Source organism: Nasonia vitripennis (genome assembly GCF_009193385.2).
Source record: "Nasonia vitripennis strain AsymCx chromosome 2 unlocalized genomic scaffold, Nvit_psr_1.1 chr2_random0010, whole genome shotgun sequence".
Classification (NCBI taxonomy): domain Eukaryota; kingdom Metazoa; phylum Arthropoda; class Insecta; order Hymenoptera; family Pteromalidae; genus Nasonia; species Nasonia vitripennis.
This window is the reverse complement of record NW_022279617.1, coordinates 2,527,469-2,545,198: the sequence shown is the minus strand read 5'-3', so window position 1 is coordinate 2,545,198 and position 17,730 is coordinate 2,527,469. Positions and strand designations below refer to the sequence as shown.

The following is a 17,730-nucleotide window of genomic DNA, read 5'->3' as shown; positions in this document are numbered from 1 at the left end:
CATTATAGCGCTTAAACCACGACACAATTAATCTATTACCTTAAACCGGCTCGAATTCTCGAGTGCGGCCATTTCCACTCGGCTGTGCACAGAGCATCGTTGGCACATAGCTGGGTTGCTCTCCCCCGCGCGCGGAGGTCACGTGGCGTATACACGCGCGCGCGCGCGCGTGTGTATATATATATATATACACACACACACGTATACGCGCGAGAGACGAGGGACTCGAGAGGGTACTTCGCGATGTTCTCGGGGATATTGCTTTCATTGAGGATTAACGACGCCGACGAGCCTTGAGCCAATTAACATATGAATCGCCGATAATAAAAAGAGACTTGGCCCTCGTCTATGCATGCTGTATGCTCTCGTACTTCTCTTTCTCTCCCGCGGCTGTCGCTTTATGCGCGCAGGTACACTATGCTCGCGGGCGCAATGTATGTATATTGTATATTCGCCCGATCGAGCATTGTTGTGTCACTGCTTATTACACCCCCTTCTTCAACCCTTTAATTCTGCCTCCCTCCTATGTACCTATATAGTGCAGCGTATTGTTCAGCCCGGGCGGATTCAAAACTCATTATTTCGCGCTTCGCGCGCATGAATACAGTATTATATAATCTCTGGGAGATTGGCGAAAATAATGCATATCGCACGCGAGGGATGGAAGACTCGGCCTAGAATGCAGGGATCGAAGGGCGAGGGACAATCGTGTGCCCGAGTTTCTCGGATTCTTCGCATGGCTGGCGTATCTTCCGCCCTTCGCGAGCCGCTCAAGTGGTCCGCTCTCGCGTTTGTGTAAACTGCTCGTCTATATCTGTATACTCCGCTTGGTGAATCGGGCTGGATTACGTTATGCGCGTTCGGAGGGTGCGTTGCGTGCGATTTTTTCCCTTTTTTTGCTCCGATAATCTCTTCGAGAGGAGGCTCATTGTGCCAGCGCTGAAAAGTTTAATGCATCTGCTTTTGAGATCGCGCCGATGCTGATGCGCTGTAAGTCCTATCTGCTGCAGCTAATGGAAGATGCTTGAGCCAAACAAAAGATCGATGCGGATAAAAGAAGTTTTTGCAAAAAACTTATCGATTCCGTGGCTCCGGAACAAAACGAGATAAAGCCATTATTCGAGAATTGACATGCGTTGCCAAAACGTTGCTCCAAAGCTGCAGGGCACACTACTTTGTATGCGGTTGTGGTTTATTTTATTCATCTTAGATTGAATATAAGAGATAATATTTCGTTTGCAAATCAGCATGAAACGAAGTATACGATATGGGGGCAGCCCACTATTAACACTTACTGTTTACGCTTAAACAACATCGAAATCTCAAAAAGTGATGGACTTACTTCGCATATCCACAGTACTGAATATAACATACGAAAAGCTAAAAAAATAAATTCCCACACTGTAGAGCTCCGAAACTAAAACACACTGCATGTATACCAGCTAATGGCGCACACCCTCCCACCGGTTATTAGATGACACAACTCGGCTAATCGCGGGGGGGGGGGGCATATGAAACAACACTTCCGAGAATAATTTCCCATAAAAAGCCCGAGCCGCTCAGGCGTTTCTCAGTCTCTCTGTCCCGAAAAAAGCCTCTCTGCCCTGAATCACCAGTTGAGCTAATAAAATAACGAACCTCGCTTTCGCACGCGCTCGCGCATGATTCACGCGGTCTTATGTAAATCGTCGCGCACACGTCCGTCCGAGTGTTGATCTTGCTCGGCGCGCATAATCGACACACTCGAGACAGGGCTCGAATTATATTTTCGCGGAGAAAAGTCCTCGGAAAAAGGCATAACAATGTGCAGCTCGGCGGCGGCGGCGGCACGTGGCTTTGTGTGCTTTTCACATTTGGTCTCGCGTAAGCTCCTTGCGCGGCGGCCCGTAATGTTGCGTAATCGTTTTTATCCGCTCCCCGAGCACGGGATAAACGGTATTTTTGGCGCTCGCGTTGTGCAACGTTTATCTCCTCGGTACAACGACAACGTTTCGAATCGCGAGAAACGCTTACGTAAATTCGTCGCTGCAACTTGGCTCCCACGAAGGGGAAAAATCGCCGGCAAATTTAGCGGCGACGCCGTAGAATTCACGCGCTGCCACGCACACATTGCGTGCATCTGCAGCGCGAAACAAACAGCCGCGGGCCTAGAGAACTGTCCGGCGGTGGGAGGAGGACACATGTAAACAGCGCCCTCTCTCTCTCTCTCTCTCTCTCTCTCTCTCTCTCCCGCTATATATTAGCCGCGTAGCGAATCGCATTCGCGTACCTGACACTCGAATGTGCAGGAGGCCGTGCAGCCCCTCGGCCCGTTATATAGCGTAGGTACAGGCGTACGCGCGCACGCATACGCAGGGACTGCGCTCGATCGCGAGATATATTCGAGGAGAGGGATTTCGAACATGCCCGCCTGTATATTAATCGAGGGTGGAGAGCTGTGTACGGTAGGTATAACCGGTGCCGCCTCGCGCGCGGGCATTCGCTCGTGAAATGGAGCCCGCTCTCTCTCTTTCACGCTCCACACGCGGCGGCGGCGGCGGATATATCTCTCCACTTTCGGGAGCTGTTTGTATCTCGCTCTCCGTGCGCTGCGGAGCAGGGGATGACTTGCCGGGGGTCTGTAGTTAAAGGGTGGACCGCTAGTAGATCGCGAGCGACGCTTCATTTGCGGCCCGGCGGCCTGTGAAATTTCGGATCTCGCACTTTTATCCCCTCTGTATCGATTAGCGCCTCGCCGGCTCCCCTCGCCGCCGCCGCCGCCGCTGCTGATGCAATTCTCGCCGTACTCTGCTCTCCTCCGCGAGTCCATGATATAATGGCTCTCTCTCTCTCTCTCTCTCTCTCTCTCTCTCTCTCTCTCTCTCTCTCTTCGCCAGAGCAAACGGGGCGTATCGGGGAAATTCGAGCGGTCGAAATCTGTCGGGGGCAGGAATTTTAAGTGAAAAATTATGCTCGAGGAAGTCGACTGCGAGGAACGGCGAGGCATCCTTTTACGATTTCCGCCTTGTAAGCCGTTTGCACTGCCAAGACTGCGCGAGCCTATATTTGAATGATTTCCTCCGCCACTTGCCTCTGCCGCTCGATGCTAAACGGATGTAAAGTCCGCCGCATGTTTGCTCGAGCGCAATTCAAATTCTACCGACTGTAATATGCCTCTGACACTTGCCTCGCAGCAAGCGGCGAACTCTGACGAGCAGTTGACTGCTCGCGTTATATGGCAAGATGAAAACGCATCAGCCGCAGGAGCAGGAGCAGCGACGAAAAAACCGATCAGCTATCCGCCGGGCGACAATTAAACGCTCGACGCTGCCTCCCGGTCCAGTTTTATAGCCTTGAAACTGCCGCAGTGTACGTGTGCAGAGAGCCGGCCGACGTTGTGAAAAATAATCGACTCCGACGATTCGACGGCTACACGTGTACACGTCGAATAGTCAATCAAGATTTCCATCACGCGGACGAGCCGAGATGTCGCGGGCACTGATCGCCCGTTGAATAACGCCGCGCTGCAACGCTCTATTATACGCTCTGCTCTACGTGTATATCATGCAGTGTGCACAGCCCACGGTACACACACACACACACACACACACACACACAAACAAGCACAGTGGAAAAGACCGATTCCCCCGCGATGCGCGGATGATTACGTCGACGAGAAGAGGAGAAGCTGGAAATGGAGCACGACGATGAAGCCGTACGTATTATACGTATACGCGCGCTCGAAAATTCATCGCGAAAGCCGCGGCGGAGTGTGTACAGACCGGGCCCCAGAGCAAACAGACCTTATATACGCCGTACGCGAGCGAGAGAGAGCTTACATTATCTATTTCAGTGTGTACTTAAGGGATGTTGCCGAACTGCCAGGGTGCGCGGGACGACGATTTAGCTGACGCCCGCTCGAGCTTTGTTGATTCAACCCTCTTTTGTCGCGCGCGCGGTCTTATAAAAAGCTCTTTGAACTTGCGGTGCCACTTTTTTCCTGCTTTTGCCCTACTGGATTTCGATCGCCGTTCAACTGTTTTCACGACGGTTCATCGCATCAGTCCGAAAGAGACTGGAAAGGATTTTCGCTTCGTTGCATAAATAAAGCAGCTTATATTTGCACAGACCGATGCGCGTCTTCCCAATTCGCAATTCCTAATCGCCCGTAAGACCGCCCCGTTTTTCAAGGGTATTTGCGCGAATCAAACCTGATCAAGGGATTTTTCGCATGCACTCGTCTTAATGCAAAGCAAACAGAGTTTATCGCTTTGCAGGCAGCGCGGAAGGGTTGCGCTCGAAAGGGCTGCCGCGTGGCTTTGATCCTTGCGGCATCGACCCCGCCGACCATTGAAATCCGCTGTCCAACGAAGACGCGTCGCGCGTAAATTGCATTTCGAGTAGAGAAAACAACGGGAACGAGTCGCCGTGATCTCCTCTTCTCCCTTTCTAAACGCCTCTCGATAATGCGTCACGAGGATGTATCGTCGCGGCGGTAGGCCGATCCTTTAAACGCACCGCCGAAGCAGCGATTAGAATTTTATCATCGGCGGAGGAGGGAAAGGTCGAGAATATAGTTGCGGCGTGTACGCGCTGCATATGGCGGAGCGGAGCCGAGCGCGCTTTTCGAGGATTTCCCAGTGCCTTTTGAAGTCGCGCGGGATGAAAGGAGCCGCTGTCCTCGAGTTTACTTGACTCCGCTCCTCCCCTGACCCTCTTCTCGAGCGTGGCGAAATCACCCTGCCGTCTTCTAGCGCTCTATAGCTCCGGCTAACCCCCGGGAATAGTTTTTTTACCGCCAGCGCGCTTTCTTCCTCTCGTTTTCTCCTTAAAAATCCATTTGGCGACTCGCAATCATCCCCCCCCCCCCCGCTCCCCGTGTTTAGATCTTTTTTCTCGCCAGGCGCGCGCTCTTCCTTTAATAAAATATTTAGCTGGTGCATCTTCGCGCGGAGTAGCTAGTTGGCGAAAAAAAATTCCTCTCGTCGAGGGTGAGAAAGAGCGTCGAACAGTCCATTATTCCGCGAGACGTTCGGCGAAGCGCGCAGCGGAGAAACCCGTTCATTGTAACCCTTGGATTATTTTGAAAAGCTACAGAGCCGTTAAAGAGAGCGCGAGCGCGGACAAAAAGACGGGCGTTCCGGGAAGCGTCGCGCGGAATCGTGCTTGAATTATTTCTTTAGTAAGTTCGGGCTCGTCTTGTGCTGCTGCTGCTGCTCGACGGCGCGTCGGTGTAGTCGGTTTTTAAACACTTTTCAAGAAAGCGCCGAGTTTATCGCGTAGACGCGCGCGTATTTCGGTAGCTAGTTTCCCCGAAGCTACAGCCAGCACATCTAGGCCGTTTCGGTTTATGTGCTTCTTCTGCCAACGGGTGGAGTCGTTGGAACGCACTTCAGCATGCTTTCGTCGACGGGGAAAAAATGAAACGTCGGATTCTTGATGAATTGAATATTCGGCATTTATCGCTCGGAATAACCACGACGTCGCGCTTGCGTCTGCTCTCCTTGCGCGGGCGCAAGCTGCTTTACTCTCTCTCTCTCTCTCTCTCTCTCTCTCTCTCTCTCTCTCTCTCTCTCTCTCTCTCTCTCTCTCTCTCTCTCTCTCGCTCCGTCTTTCTCCCATTCGCATCACTACGGCGCAGCTCCGCAGGATAGCGGGGGAGAGAGATATAGGTATAGCCACGCGCCAAGTACATGCAGGGTAGGTAGACTAAGCGGCGGAGGTCGGCACTAAATCTCACCCCAAAGCATCCCCCTGTATAGCGGAGCAGAAGCCACCCCACGCTAACTGCACGCGCCCTCTCTCTCTCTCTCTCTCTCTCTCTCTCTCTCGCTCGCAGTGGCGTAACTACGTGCGGATTTCCGCAGCTTTCAACCCCCCGTGCCGGGGCGCACCGCACCACGACGACGAGGACGGCGACGACCGGAGGCTTTTCGAAATTAGCTTAGCCTAACACTCGAGCAACGCTTGACGAGACGTGCAAACAGTTTGCCTCTCCCGCTCGCCCCGGGGGTTAGGGATGGATATGTCGCTTTCCGCTCTTCTTTTCTCCCCGAGCTGTCTTTTTTTCCGCTTCTCCTTTAATTCGTGTCAGTTATGCGGCGTGATTATACACGATAGATAAATTAAGTGATTCGGCTTTCGCTCGAGGGGGGGGGGGGGGAGGGGCGACGCTGCATTGTTTGAGCCTATTCAATTTGGATCTTCTCACTATCGCGGCCGGGAAGGGGTCCTGCGCTACACTTTTTGCGCGCCGTTTTATAAGCCTTTGATGGACAGTTTGGATACGTCGCGTTATAGCTTCACAGTCATGAACAACGGGTTTTCTCTCGTACAAATTTTATCGTATGATTTTAATTTCCATCGCGCAATCGCGCATCGCGGCGAAGACTGAACAGGGAAATTAATAAGTGGCAATAATCCCGGCGAGCGTGCGTATTGACTGCGTATAGCTCTCGCGATAATAATAGCCCGTGCGGCCGAGCGAGAAAAAAGTCTTAATTAATCCGAGAGCGAACACGCTGGTGATGTCTATTAGATACAACTGAATTCCCGCGGTATAATTAACAGCCCGGTACAAAGACAGGGCTTTTCACATCTCTCTCGTCCCGCTCCCTCCTCCTCTCACTCTCTTCATCAGACACGTAAAATCGGCATCTCCCGGCGAATTAATCATCGATTTTTCGACGTTTAGCCGCGCGCACACGCACTTTTCGATTACATCTCTCTCTCTCTCTCTCTCTCTCTCTCTCTCTCTCTCTCTCTCTCTCTCTACCTGCGGGCCGCCCCCCTGTACGCGGCAACAAATGACGGAGGCGCACGCGATTGGCTCGTATTGCCAAGGATCGTAACGGCGTCACGCAGCATCCGAGAGAGAGAAAGAGAGAGAGAGAGAGAGCCGGTGCTACATCATTCGATTGGGAAATTCTTAATTACCGGCGTGCGGTCTCGATTGTCCCTGTTGTGCGGATGTGCGTAGTGGAGAATGATTGTATCGCTTTTCGGAGGGTGCTGGCCCGGGGAACAGGTCAATCGTGAGCTGCTTTCCTTTGTTTGGGGGATTCTGATGAATTTCCATCTTTTGAATCGGCTCTGCATCATAATGTGCTAGCTCGAGAGTCGAAGATGGATATAATTGAGCGATTCGCTCGCGAGCTCTGTAATCATCGGGGCGAGTTCTCTGCTTCTCGGAAAGAAATGATGGAAAGCCTCGATCGCTTCGCCGATTCTATAGAGTTACTATATAAATACCAAGCTCCCAGAAGCGCGTACTCTTCTCACAATACACGCAACTGTGCGCCCAAAAGTCCGAAAATGACTACATCCACGCTAGACTCGAGCGCGTGCTATCAAGTGTTAGCCGCTGCTTGCCTCGAGTAGCCGCGGCAAACTCCTCGCAATTGAGGTGCACCTGAAAGCCGCGAGTTAGCGCTGCCGGATTGACGCTAGCTATACACGGCCAAATATAGATCGCCGGCTAACAAATCCGGAGTGCGCAGCGGCAGTAGTAGCAGCAGCTAACTGCATCGACAACCGCGCTTTGTGTACTCGCGGCACACAAAGTGCAAGCGAGCGCGCAAACGACTCGGCTCAGTCGACGCTGGGAGGGAAGGAGAAGGAGATATACGCACGCCTGGACGCGAGTATCGAACAGTATCGAGCGTCAGCCTAAAATGGAAGCGAAAGGAGGACTCCATATTTGGGAGATGCATCTCGAGAGGCCGTGTGCGCCGCGGCTTCCTTCCTCCTCTCTCTCTCTCTCTCTCTCTCTCTCTCTCTCTCTCTCTCTCTCGCTTAAACTCTTCATTTTTCTTCCGCGGGGGCAGAACACGAGCGAAGGAGAGTGCTGCACGGGAGACCGAAAAATTAATATCGCTGCGCGATTTTTCGAGCGGCCGAAATTCAATCAGCGTTTTACGACGCTCGCGCGTTGCGATTCTTTAATTGGCATTAATAACCGCGCGAGAGTTCTGTGTAAGGCCCCGCCGCGATCGAACGAGAGGGACGGCTGCGTACTCGAACGACCTTAAATCAAGGTTGGTGTTGGGTGTCAAAAATTGCGCCAGCACCTGCTCCCGATCGCCACCGGCCCGCTCTCCTCATACCGTGAGGTTTTTTAAATCCATCGCGCTCCGAGAATCTTCGATGAAAAATTATCGACGGATATCGAGGAAACAAAGCGAAGCGCCGAAATCCTGCGAGTCATATTCACATCCGGAAAACAATTAAGCCGGGGAAATTGAATCTCTCCCGTCGTCTTTTTCGCCCCAGCCTATGCTCTGCAGTAAGTAAGTAAGTGAGCAAAGTAAGAGAGAAAGAGCAGATCGAATGAAAATACAGCTCTGGCGCGTAAGCCGCTCCTCGGGAAGCGAGATCGGCAGGGCAGATTAAGTGTTCCCAGGGCTAAACGCGCGCGACTCGCTCCTCTTCCTTCTTCTCTCTGTCTCTCTCGCTCTCGCTCTCTCGCTCTCTCTCTCGGCCGCGTTTTCCCTTTCGATTTAGTTACGCCAGTGGAGTAGCTCGCCGTTTTCCCCTCCCACTGCCGCCGCCGCCCTGCAGTTAATGTGTTCCAGGGTGGAAACCGACCTCTCTCCCCCGCGTGTATACAGTTATAGTCGACCTCCTCTGAAGGTCCGACAAAGTGCGCCACCTAGCAGGATCTTGCCTCCGCCGCCACGGAGAGCGCCGCCTGCTTTTCTCTTTGTCTTGGAAATTAGAAGAGGATTATACCGAGTTTCTCCGGCTGGCTGGCTGTATTGACTGTTTTATCCCGGTCCTCGCATCTCTGTACTTTAAATTCGCAAGCTTTTGGGCTACTAGTCGTTTATTTTTGAGGTCGGATGTGCACAAAGACCCTTTCGTGAACTCCTTCCCAGCTCGACGCACACATCGTCGAGGCGTCGCCTATTATATTCACGCGCATATTATATTCGCATCTTTTTCCCGCGCCCGCGACAAAGGCAATGGCAGCGGCAGCATCAGCGTGTGTGCGTATAAACTTCGGGTCAACGACTCTGAGCTTCAGCGGCGGCGACGGCGGCTTATTTCGATTTCTCTCTCTTGCACGCACTTTTCTTCTTCCGCCGCTCGTATAACGCGCATACACGTGTTGCGCGAAGCTTGCTGCCCCCTCGGATCGTTCAGCTCGCTTTTCATCGCGAAGCTCTTTTGCGAGTAGCCTGTGTTGGAGATACCTACGCTGTGTATACATACCTGCGCGCTGCTTTTTCTACCGCGTCGTCGTCGTCGCTCGAGTTTACACAGTTGGTCGAGCGAGGTTACCTAATTATCCGTGAGTTAGTCCAATGACGAAACGACTCGCGCGCGAGCAGCAGCAGCAGCAGCAGCAGCAGCAGCAGCAGCTCGTCGTTACGAAGCTTCGCTTTTTTCCTCCGCCGCTGCTCGGCGTGTATCGTACGCACGCACACATACTCAAGCGTTTCCCTTGTACAGTTTTGAGCCGAGAAAAATACATGCTCGCTGCTTTTTGTGAATATTTCTGTAGCGGCGAGAACGCGTATGTTTGATCTGCTACGCGGTAGCTAGCGCACTGGAAATAGACTTGCCCCTGATTGTATCCAAGCATTTATGCGCGAATAATGATTATCACGTGGTGTATCATTACAACGGTGCTTATCGGTCTTTCTCGAATGGCTGATGATATTGCGCCAAAATAAAGCTTTTTTGCTCGGATCGTTCGGTTTCTTACGGTCGACTGGTCTTGTGTAACGCATTGCTTTCGTGAGCAAATATTTGAGAATCGAAGTATCTGCATAATTTAAAAAAAAAACTACAAATTCGAGCGCTATTTTTCTCAACCAGAGCGACCCCTCCCGAAGTCAGAGTTATACATACTTGAGCCGGTCATCCGCGCAAACGCGCGCGTATACGACGTATCGAAGAAATCGGGTCATCGACTATGCGCAACGCGCGTGCGGAGGAGGAGGCGCCTCTTCGGCGTACATATCTCTCGGCGGCTCAAGGATTTTCCCGGATCTATTTTTGGAGGCGTGAGCGGCTCTGGAAGACGGAGCGTCCCATCTCTTCGCCGCGACATCGGAGGTTGCAGGCTGCGGCGTGGACTTATTGGAATCGAAATTTCGTTGTTAATCGTCGTTACGCCACACGCGACAATGGGTTCGTGCAGCACATCGATCATCGGAGATGCATGCGCGCTTTCGTCGGCCGCGCTGGGCGTCTTTTCGGCTGTCTCAGTGCGCATCTGCTCCGCGCATTATAAAACCGCCTCGGGAAATCTTGCCGCGAGACTAGATCGAGAAGATCGAAAACCACACGCGAGACTCTCGCCATCAGCGGCGGGATAAATCTTCCTCCCGCGGTACACATAGCGAATGATGAACGAGCCGCTCGGAACATAATCGCGCACAATAGAGAAAATCAGTAAATATGACGCATGGGAGTTGGTTTTCTTGTCCATTGACCGGCCTCGTCGTCTAGCCTCGCTTTCTCTCTCTCTCTCTCTCTCTCTCTCTCTCTCTCTCTCTCTCTCTCTCTCTCTCTCTCTCTCTCTCTCGCGCGCGCTCTCCCTCTGGGGTGAACTAATGGGAGAACAGAGAACAAGAAGCCCGATCGATCTTGCGCGCGTCCCCGAGGAGTCGAGAGCCAGGCAGCTCCCTTTTGATATTATATGCGGCTTTGCGCTCCGAAGATTCGCAATGCCTCTTTCTCTCGCTCTCTATGCGCGTATATGCTAATGCGCCGTGTACAAACCCGAAGAGAGTCTCCGAGGCATTGACCCATTGTTATTCACTTTCGAGCGGCTCACTTGCGTAGAATGATGTGCATAAGTGCTATTTAATTGTCGCTGGATTGAAACGAGGTTTTCGCCTTTGCTACCCCGAGGGTATAATCTGTATCCTCTTGTGTAGCTACAGAAGAGACTTTACTTCTTTGTCGACCACGGCCGGCGTTATTACATGATCTTGGCGCTATATTCTGTACGAGAAAATCGAAATGTGAGAAAAATGCCGGCACGCTGATGCGGAGGCTACTATGAACTCAATCCGCGGGATCTCAAAGAGACGCTAAATTTCTTCCTCCACAGACGACGCCGCGGCGGCAAGAGTGCACACGCGCAAATATCGATCGGCCCCGAAATAAATCATCCCCTTCGCTCTATACGGTACCCACTCACACAATGAGTGCGCCGCTGCTTTCAATAGTCCTCTGAATATCGAAGACTTGTTTCTCATCCGCCCCGAGACAATTTTTTCCTCCCAGCTCCATACTCTCTCTCTCTCTCTCTCTCTCTCTCTCTCCAATCTCACCCTGCGAACTGTCTTCATACAACTCGGTGAGTAAAAAAGAGAGAGAGAGAGAGAGAGAGAGAGAGAGAGAGAGAGAGAGAGAGAGAGAGAGCAGAGGGGGGGCTCCTTTTGTCGCGAGTTTTTCCTGCGCGAGAGCTCCTCGCCATTCAGCGGAATCACGAACGATGAGGACGAAGAAAGAAAGCGGCCCGCCAGAGAGGTGTGCGCGCAAGTGCAATAATATCACGAGGGGAGTGCGAGGCAGTACTGCAGGTACAACCGTGCCTGTGTACGCGCGTGCTGGTGGGACCATTGTCCCGCTGCATTGAGGCTCCTTTTAATTTGGCTCGCTGTAAATCTCGAAAGCACTTGATGATTTTAGTGTCCGGCACCAGTGCTCATTGCGCCGCCCCCGCTCTTTTCACCTGACCGCCGAACGGAAACGTGTTATCTCGCTCGCATCTGGACGTACTCCATTCGTTTAGCACGCGCGGAGTTAACGACCGCCGGAGGAGAGCTGTCGATCTCAGGAGCTGTAAATCCGTCTCTCTCGTCGGGCCGTCAGGTTTGTAAATCTCCGGGAGGCTCATTTTGGCGAAAGTGCAGGGGAGGTTGGCTTGGCTCGTCCTCCTCGACTTCACGCCGGAATTGCACAACTTGCGTATTTACAACGCGCAAAGTGCCGCAGATCGCTCGCTCCGCCAGAATTTACGGGCTTTTATTTGTTTACTGGCCAACTTTATACTTTGCTCTATTATCACCTGCTGCCGGCTCGCTCGAATACCGCCGCCGCCGCGAGCTGTAAATGCGCAGTCGCATAAATTTCACGCTAGGCGGGTATATTCGGTGGCGCGCGCGTGCATTCGAACGTAAATTCGGCCGTGTAAAAAGCAGGAAAATATTTCCGATTGAAAATTTCAAAACTCCAATAACGAAAACATTTCATGCATATGGATTCCGGGCCCGCGCGCGTTATCTCCGCGTGTTGACTAGTCGTCGTCGTCGTCGTCGAATAGGAAAAAAATCGCGTTACACCCTCGCGAAAAACGTGCGCGCGTGTAAAAATAGATAACGGATATTTATCCAATTAAACGGAGAATACGTCGCGCGAGCGAACGAACTCGCGGGGAATGGAGGATATGCGGAGGAAAAGAGAAAAAGAAAATCGCGCGCGCGCCAGCGAAAGGAGCTATAATAACCCATTAAAGTCATGCTTTCGTACTACCCCGGCCGCAAACATCCTCCGACGGTTAAGTTAATTTAGCCTTGAGTAAACACCAGTTAAACTTTTAACCGTAGTCGATCGCTGCCTATCCGTTTCCGGCGCTTCGCTCCCGCGCACACACACGCACACACACACACGTGCGCGCGCGCAGAAGCCGTTGCTCGGCTGCGCTCAAGTTCACCGCGTTTACGAGACGATTAATCGTTTAACGTCTCCCGCCGATTTTCAAGTTTCTACGTAATCTCGCGCGAGCGTTTTATCTAACATCGTGCGCCGGCTTCGCCTTAAATAATGAATTATCATCGCGTTCAAGTGAATTATTTACACGAGGAGTAAAGAGGCTACACCCGAAAATCCACAAAAAGCAAAAGGGAAATGATGCAGGCTTTTTGCTCGCCGAATCCATACAGCCGGGCCTGCCGTCCACTTGAAAAACTGGAACTCGCTCGCCGCTCGCCAAGTGGGTTAGATTGGGTTAGGTTAGGTAATTATAAACCTCCGGCAAGTCGCGCTGGATACGACACTAAAATTACTCTCGAACTTCCGAGTATAGCCGATGCATCGCGGGCGCGGAGCAGAGCCGCAATGTTTGCACTGCCATTCTAATCTATTTTTGCTCTAGGCGCAGAAACGCTCCACGGCAATTAAGAGATGCGCTCTTGCTCGCTGCGAATTAATAAATTTCGCTTCTGCTCATTACGGCGCGATAAGCTCTTCGGGCTATTAATAAAACGCGTTGTGTAGCGACGCGCGCTGTGTACACGGCACCTCTCGGCGTTCGGAAATATCGCGAGCTCATGTACGTCACTTCGTGAAGTTTGCCTTGGAAATTAAAACGCTCGGTCCAGCTTGTGTCCGGCAAAAAATATTCGCGCTTGAAATTACGCCGCGGCAAAAACTTTTGGGATTTTTGCTCGCTGTTACGAATTCAAAATTACACTCGCGAGCGAGAAAATTAAGTGCGATTTCGGACGTGCGCAATTTCATAAATGACGGTTCATTATGCGAACAACGAGTTTGAGGAGTTATCACTTTAGCAGATGCCGCGGATTATACGTTGTTGATCGACACTCGGCATTTTCGTTCGTTATTTTCACGCGGGGAATGCGATGAAAAAGTCAACGCGCCAGGTGTGAGCGATCCATTCAACCGCCGCGAAAAAAAACATTTCCTCTAAAAATCGTGTATCGATGCAAAGTAGTCGAAACGATAGCGCGCGTATACTTGATGAATATACGCCCATATTCGATAACAGCGGTCTAGTATATCTCGCATCCCAACTAAACGCTATTACTTTTCACAATCTACACACGGGCCATTTCAAGCTGCGCAGACAGCTCCTCGACTCCTGTTTCTCGATTCGACAATAATTCCCCCAAAGATGATTAACCTCTCCGCAGCTCCCCAAAGCTCAATATAGAATCAAAGGCTTAATAAATATGTATATCAGCCGCTGCTGCGACAGGGGGCGACACCGCTCCGGCGCAAACGCGCATATACATTATACACACGGATCAAGCGCATCCACGAAGACGAGAGGGAGTTGGCCCAGCAACACGTACACGCGACTCCAAATGTAATTTCGTCGGCCAAGCTCTCAATAAGACGCGTCCCCGGCGCACTGCTGCAGCGGTCCGCACAGTGATCCGTGGAGTCCCCGGAGGGACGTTAATTCGGCCCGCGGCGATAATCCATGCGCTCGCGCGCACGCACACTCGCCAATACGCTCCAGTCAGCGCGCGGCGGACAAAGACCGCTAGGCTCTCGCTCGCTCGCTCGATCTCTGTGTAATTCCGCATTGCGCTCTAAAGAGCGAGAAGAAGAATGCGACAAAGAAATGGTAATAGTCACGGGCATCGTCATCATCATTATCGCTAATGAGGCTGAGCGAGCCGCCGCGGCTGCAGCCTCTTCTCCACCTCCTTGCTCCTCGCGCGCTCGCGCTCTCGAACGTACCTACAACACATCAGAGAGAAGGAGAGAGAGAGAGAGAGAGAGAGAGAGAGAGAGAGAGAGAGAGAGAGAGAGAGAGAGAGGCCGGAAGAGCTTCCCCGTGAAATTGGTCGAGTCGTATACCTGGCTCGCGTTTACGCTCCCATCCCGTTCGTCCTTCGGGATTCCGTGCAGCATCGGGCCTCAATTTTTACGCCGCTCCCCGGCTGCCGAGCGGTCCGCACTTTCGCGCGAAAGAGGTTGCGCGCACGATTCCTCGCTCCCGTGGCTAATTGCTCCTGACGAATTTATTGAATCTCGTCGACTCGCTGACCTCCCGGGGATAAGAGCCCTGATGCGCCTCCGAACTGGACCGTTCGTCTTCTCGCCGCTAGATCTCGTGCGCCGTGAGTAATTAGATTTTTCCCTCTGTTTCAGGTAAGTGAGTGAGTTTGAAAATTGCACGCGCACAGCGCCGATCTCTGTTTCTCATCGCGCAGATAGGGATCTGGCTTCTAATTACATAACGCCCCAAACACCCGGAGCCCGCCCACCCGCTAATTCGAACCGATCGATAACGCATCGTCGATAAGATACACGGTGACCCCAATAGCGCGAGCAATCGCACAAGGAAAAGCGAGCTCGGGCCGCGACCTACATTACAATAACATCGAGCGAGTAAAAGAAGAAACTCCCTCCGGAAGGCAGATCCGAATTCCGGTCAAAGTCCCCGTGAAATCCCGAGCCGCAAAAGTCCCCCCGACCCGCCGGATTCCCAGAGCGGGAGAGCGCGTATGTATACACAAAACGCTCCGCGGCGGCTTCCGTTTTCCCCGGAGAGAGATTTTTGACTCAACAAGTGGACCGATGTTTTCCGCATGCACAGTAAGAAGAAGCCGCAAGCGCAAAGTGTGCGTGTGTGGAAGACGAGGACGCCCCCTTGCGATCTCCGTACACCCGCCTGCGAATCCCGCGGCGTCTATAGCTGGAAAACCGTCAGAAGACTTTCAGAAGGTCGAGAGAAATTCGGAACAAAGACAGCTGCGCCGATAACATCGACTGGCCGGAGATGAGCGAGGCGGACGAGTGATCGCCACGGTTGCAAGATCGACCTGTAAAAGTTGCAAAAGTCGCTCCGAGCCCTCCAAAACAACGGAAGCACCTGATTTTCAGTACAATGCACCGTGCAACAGATGGCCCTTTTTCGCTTAATGTCAATGACGCTACGGAGCTCATGATGGTATTCTGCTGCGGATGTTCCTTTGAGCCAGCCACAATAATAAGCGGAGGGAGAGAAAAGGAAGAAATTCCGGCGAAATCGCAGTTTGCCCCCGTCGATCCCCCGTCTCTACTACGGCAAAACTAAGCATCTCTGCGGAGCGGCCGCAAAAACTGTGCGCCGAAAGAAAGGCGGCGGCCCTCGCGCAAAAAGCAGCGGCAGATAAACAGAGCGCTCGCGCGAATGAAAGAGCGGCACAATGCGCGCGAGCTGCGCCGAGCGCGCGGAGAAAAATCGGAGAGGAAGAAAGAGGGAATAACGAAACGGGAGCAGCGCCGGCAGCGCGCGTGCTGTATACATGTAGCCCTCTCTCTCTCTCTCTCTCTCTCTCTCTCTCTCTCTCTCTCTCTCTCTCTCTCTCTCTCTCTCTCTCTCTCAGTCTGTGTTGCCAAAAGAGCGGAGGGAGTTTCTCGCGTTGTCGGGGCGCTACGCTGCGCGAAAGTGGGAGCGCGCAAAAGCCGCCGCGCTCGAGAACGGCGCCGGCGGGGTAGGAGCGAGAGAGAGGGAGCTACGGTAGGGTAGTGGGGAGGGGCGCAGCGCTCCCCTTCGTCGCGGAGCGTCAGTCGCGTCGCGTTCATCCGACGAGAGCCAGGGTTACGTCGCCGCTCCGCTAATTCTCCGTGCCGAACGCGTGCAATTTTCATTCGCCTGCACAAACTCTGCGTCCCGCGCGTGCATGTGCCACTGCGACACACTATCGTCGGACGCTATCGCTCAGCGCCGTTCTCTCTCCGTCTCCGCTCGATGGGAGGCTGGCGCAGCTGCTCCCTAACCTCCAAAGCCTAGCGCGAGTTCGTCGACGTTCGGGAGCTGCGGACACTGAAGCGACGCGCGAGTATAGAGTATATAATATAAGTATAACCGGGCAAGTGCGCGAAAGTGCGAGCGTCGCAAGGACCGGAAGAGCCGAGGCGCCGCCGGCTTCTCTAACAAAGAGCCGCCGCAAGTGTCGAAAGTTCTCCGAGTCCGGGGGAGTATAGGAGGCGCCGCGAGTGATACTCAGGCAAAAGTGTGCGCGCACGTGATGCGAGGCGAGCCCTGAGCAGCTCGATCCTGCCCTTCAGATCCTGCGCCGATAGAGAGACTGTGGAGAGCCGAGTTCTCCGCGTCTTCCCCGCATGTGTGGCTCGCGCGACTCCGGAGCAAGGCTAAGATGACGAGAGGCGCGGCCTCGCTGCTGCTGGCCGGCCGCGCGATTTGATATCGTCGCGAGATCGCCTCGACGCCTCACTGATAAGAAGGTGCGCGACCGTACCGTCCCACTTTGCAGCAGCAGTAGCAGCGCTATTTACTGTATACCCCAGTGCAGCGAGAGACCGAGGGACCGGAGCGAGGGTGTGTTGGATCATGCAACCGGGCACGATAATGCGCGACGTCGACAACACAGAGAAGCTTCTGATTAACAACAACAATCTCAACAACAACGGATCGCCCGGCGCCGACATCATGTTCCAGATGGAGGACGAGGGCCTCACGCAGATCGGCCATGTCTTCCACTCGGCTTATCAGTCCATTGTCGGCGGTCAACCACAGGTACAACAACCCCCACGCTTTAATTCGACGCTCTCAATCGTCAGGAGATGCAGACCGCGTGCGACGTTTGTTTGTTTGCTTTTGCAATCCTGCGCGCTCCTCGTCGAGCAGGTTAGGCTTAATTAGCCCCTGCGCCCGAGACGCGGAATTGGCCTCGATTAAATCGATTAAACCGCATTTATTCAATCGGCGTTCCCTTTGTATGTTAATGTCAGAATTATTTTATGATCGCTCTCGCTCAGCGCTGAAATTAAACTCGCCCAGCATTTTAGATCACATTGTGCTGTCAGCAATCGCAATTGGATTTTACATTTTATTGTGCGCGATGTTTCAATGCGCGAGCGATACACACGCCTCGAACATTTATTCGATAATAGCAGTTAACGTCCTCTCTCTCTTTCACTCTATTATTCCCGGAGCACGAAAGCCATCTCGCGCGCGTTTCGATGGAGATTAATTGGTTTAAAAAAGAAATTTTTCACCTCGATAAAAGTTCTCCTCGGAAGCTCCATACT

The 17,730-nt window shown here is 52.8% G+C and overlaps 1 protein-coding gene across 24 annotated transcripts in view; it reads left to right on the top strand.

Annotated features, from left to right (window-relative positions):
• The window catches only part of LOC100120439 (protein daughterless), a 126,113-nt gene that overhangs the window by 33,317 nt on the left and 75,066 nt on the right, over positions 1 to 17,730 (top strand). For 2 of the 24 annotated variants that reach the window (XM_031925478.2, XM_031925474.2), the window contains exon 1: positions 16,244 to 17,215. The exons of 21 other annotated variants lie outside the window; for them this stretch is intronic. In XM_031925478.2, the coding sequence (XP_031781338.1) occupies positions 17,030 to 17,215 (186 nt within the window). In that variant the 5' untranslated portion in view covers positions 16,244 to 17,029. Of the gene's footprint in view, positions 1 to 16,243; positions 17,216 to 17,730 lie in introns of those variants that run through there. One more of the 24 variants, XM_031925479.2, reaches the window with a different exon arrangement.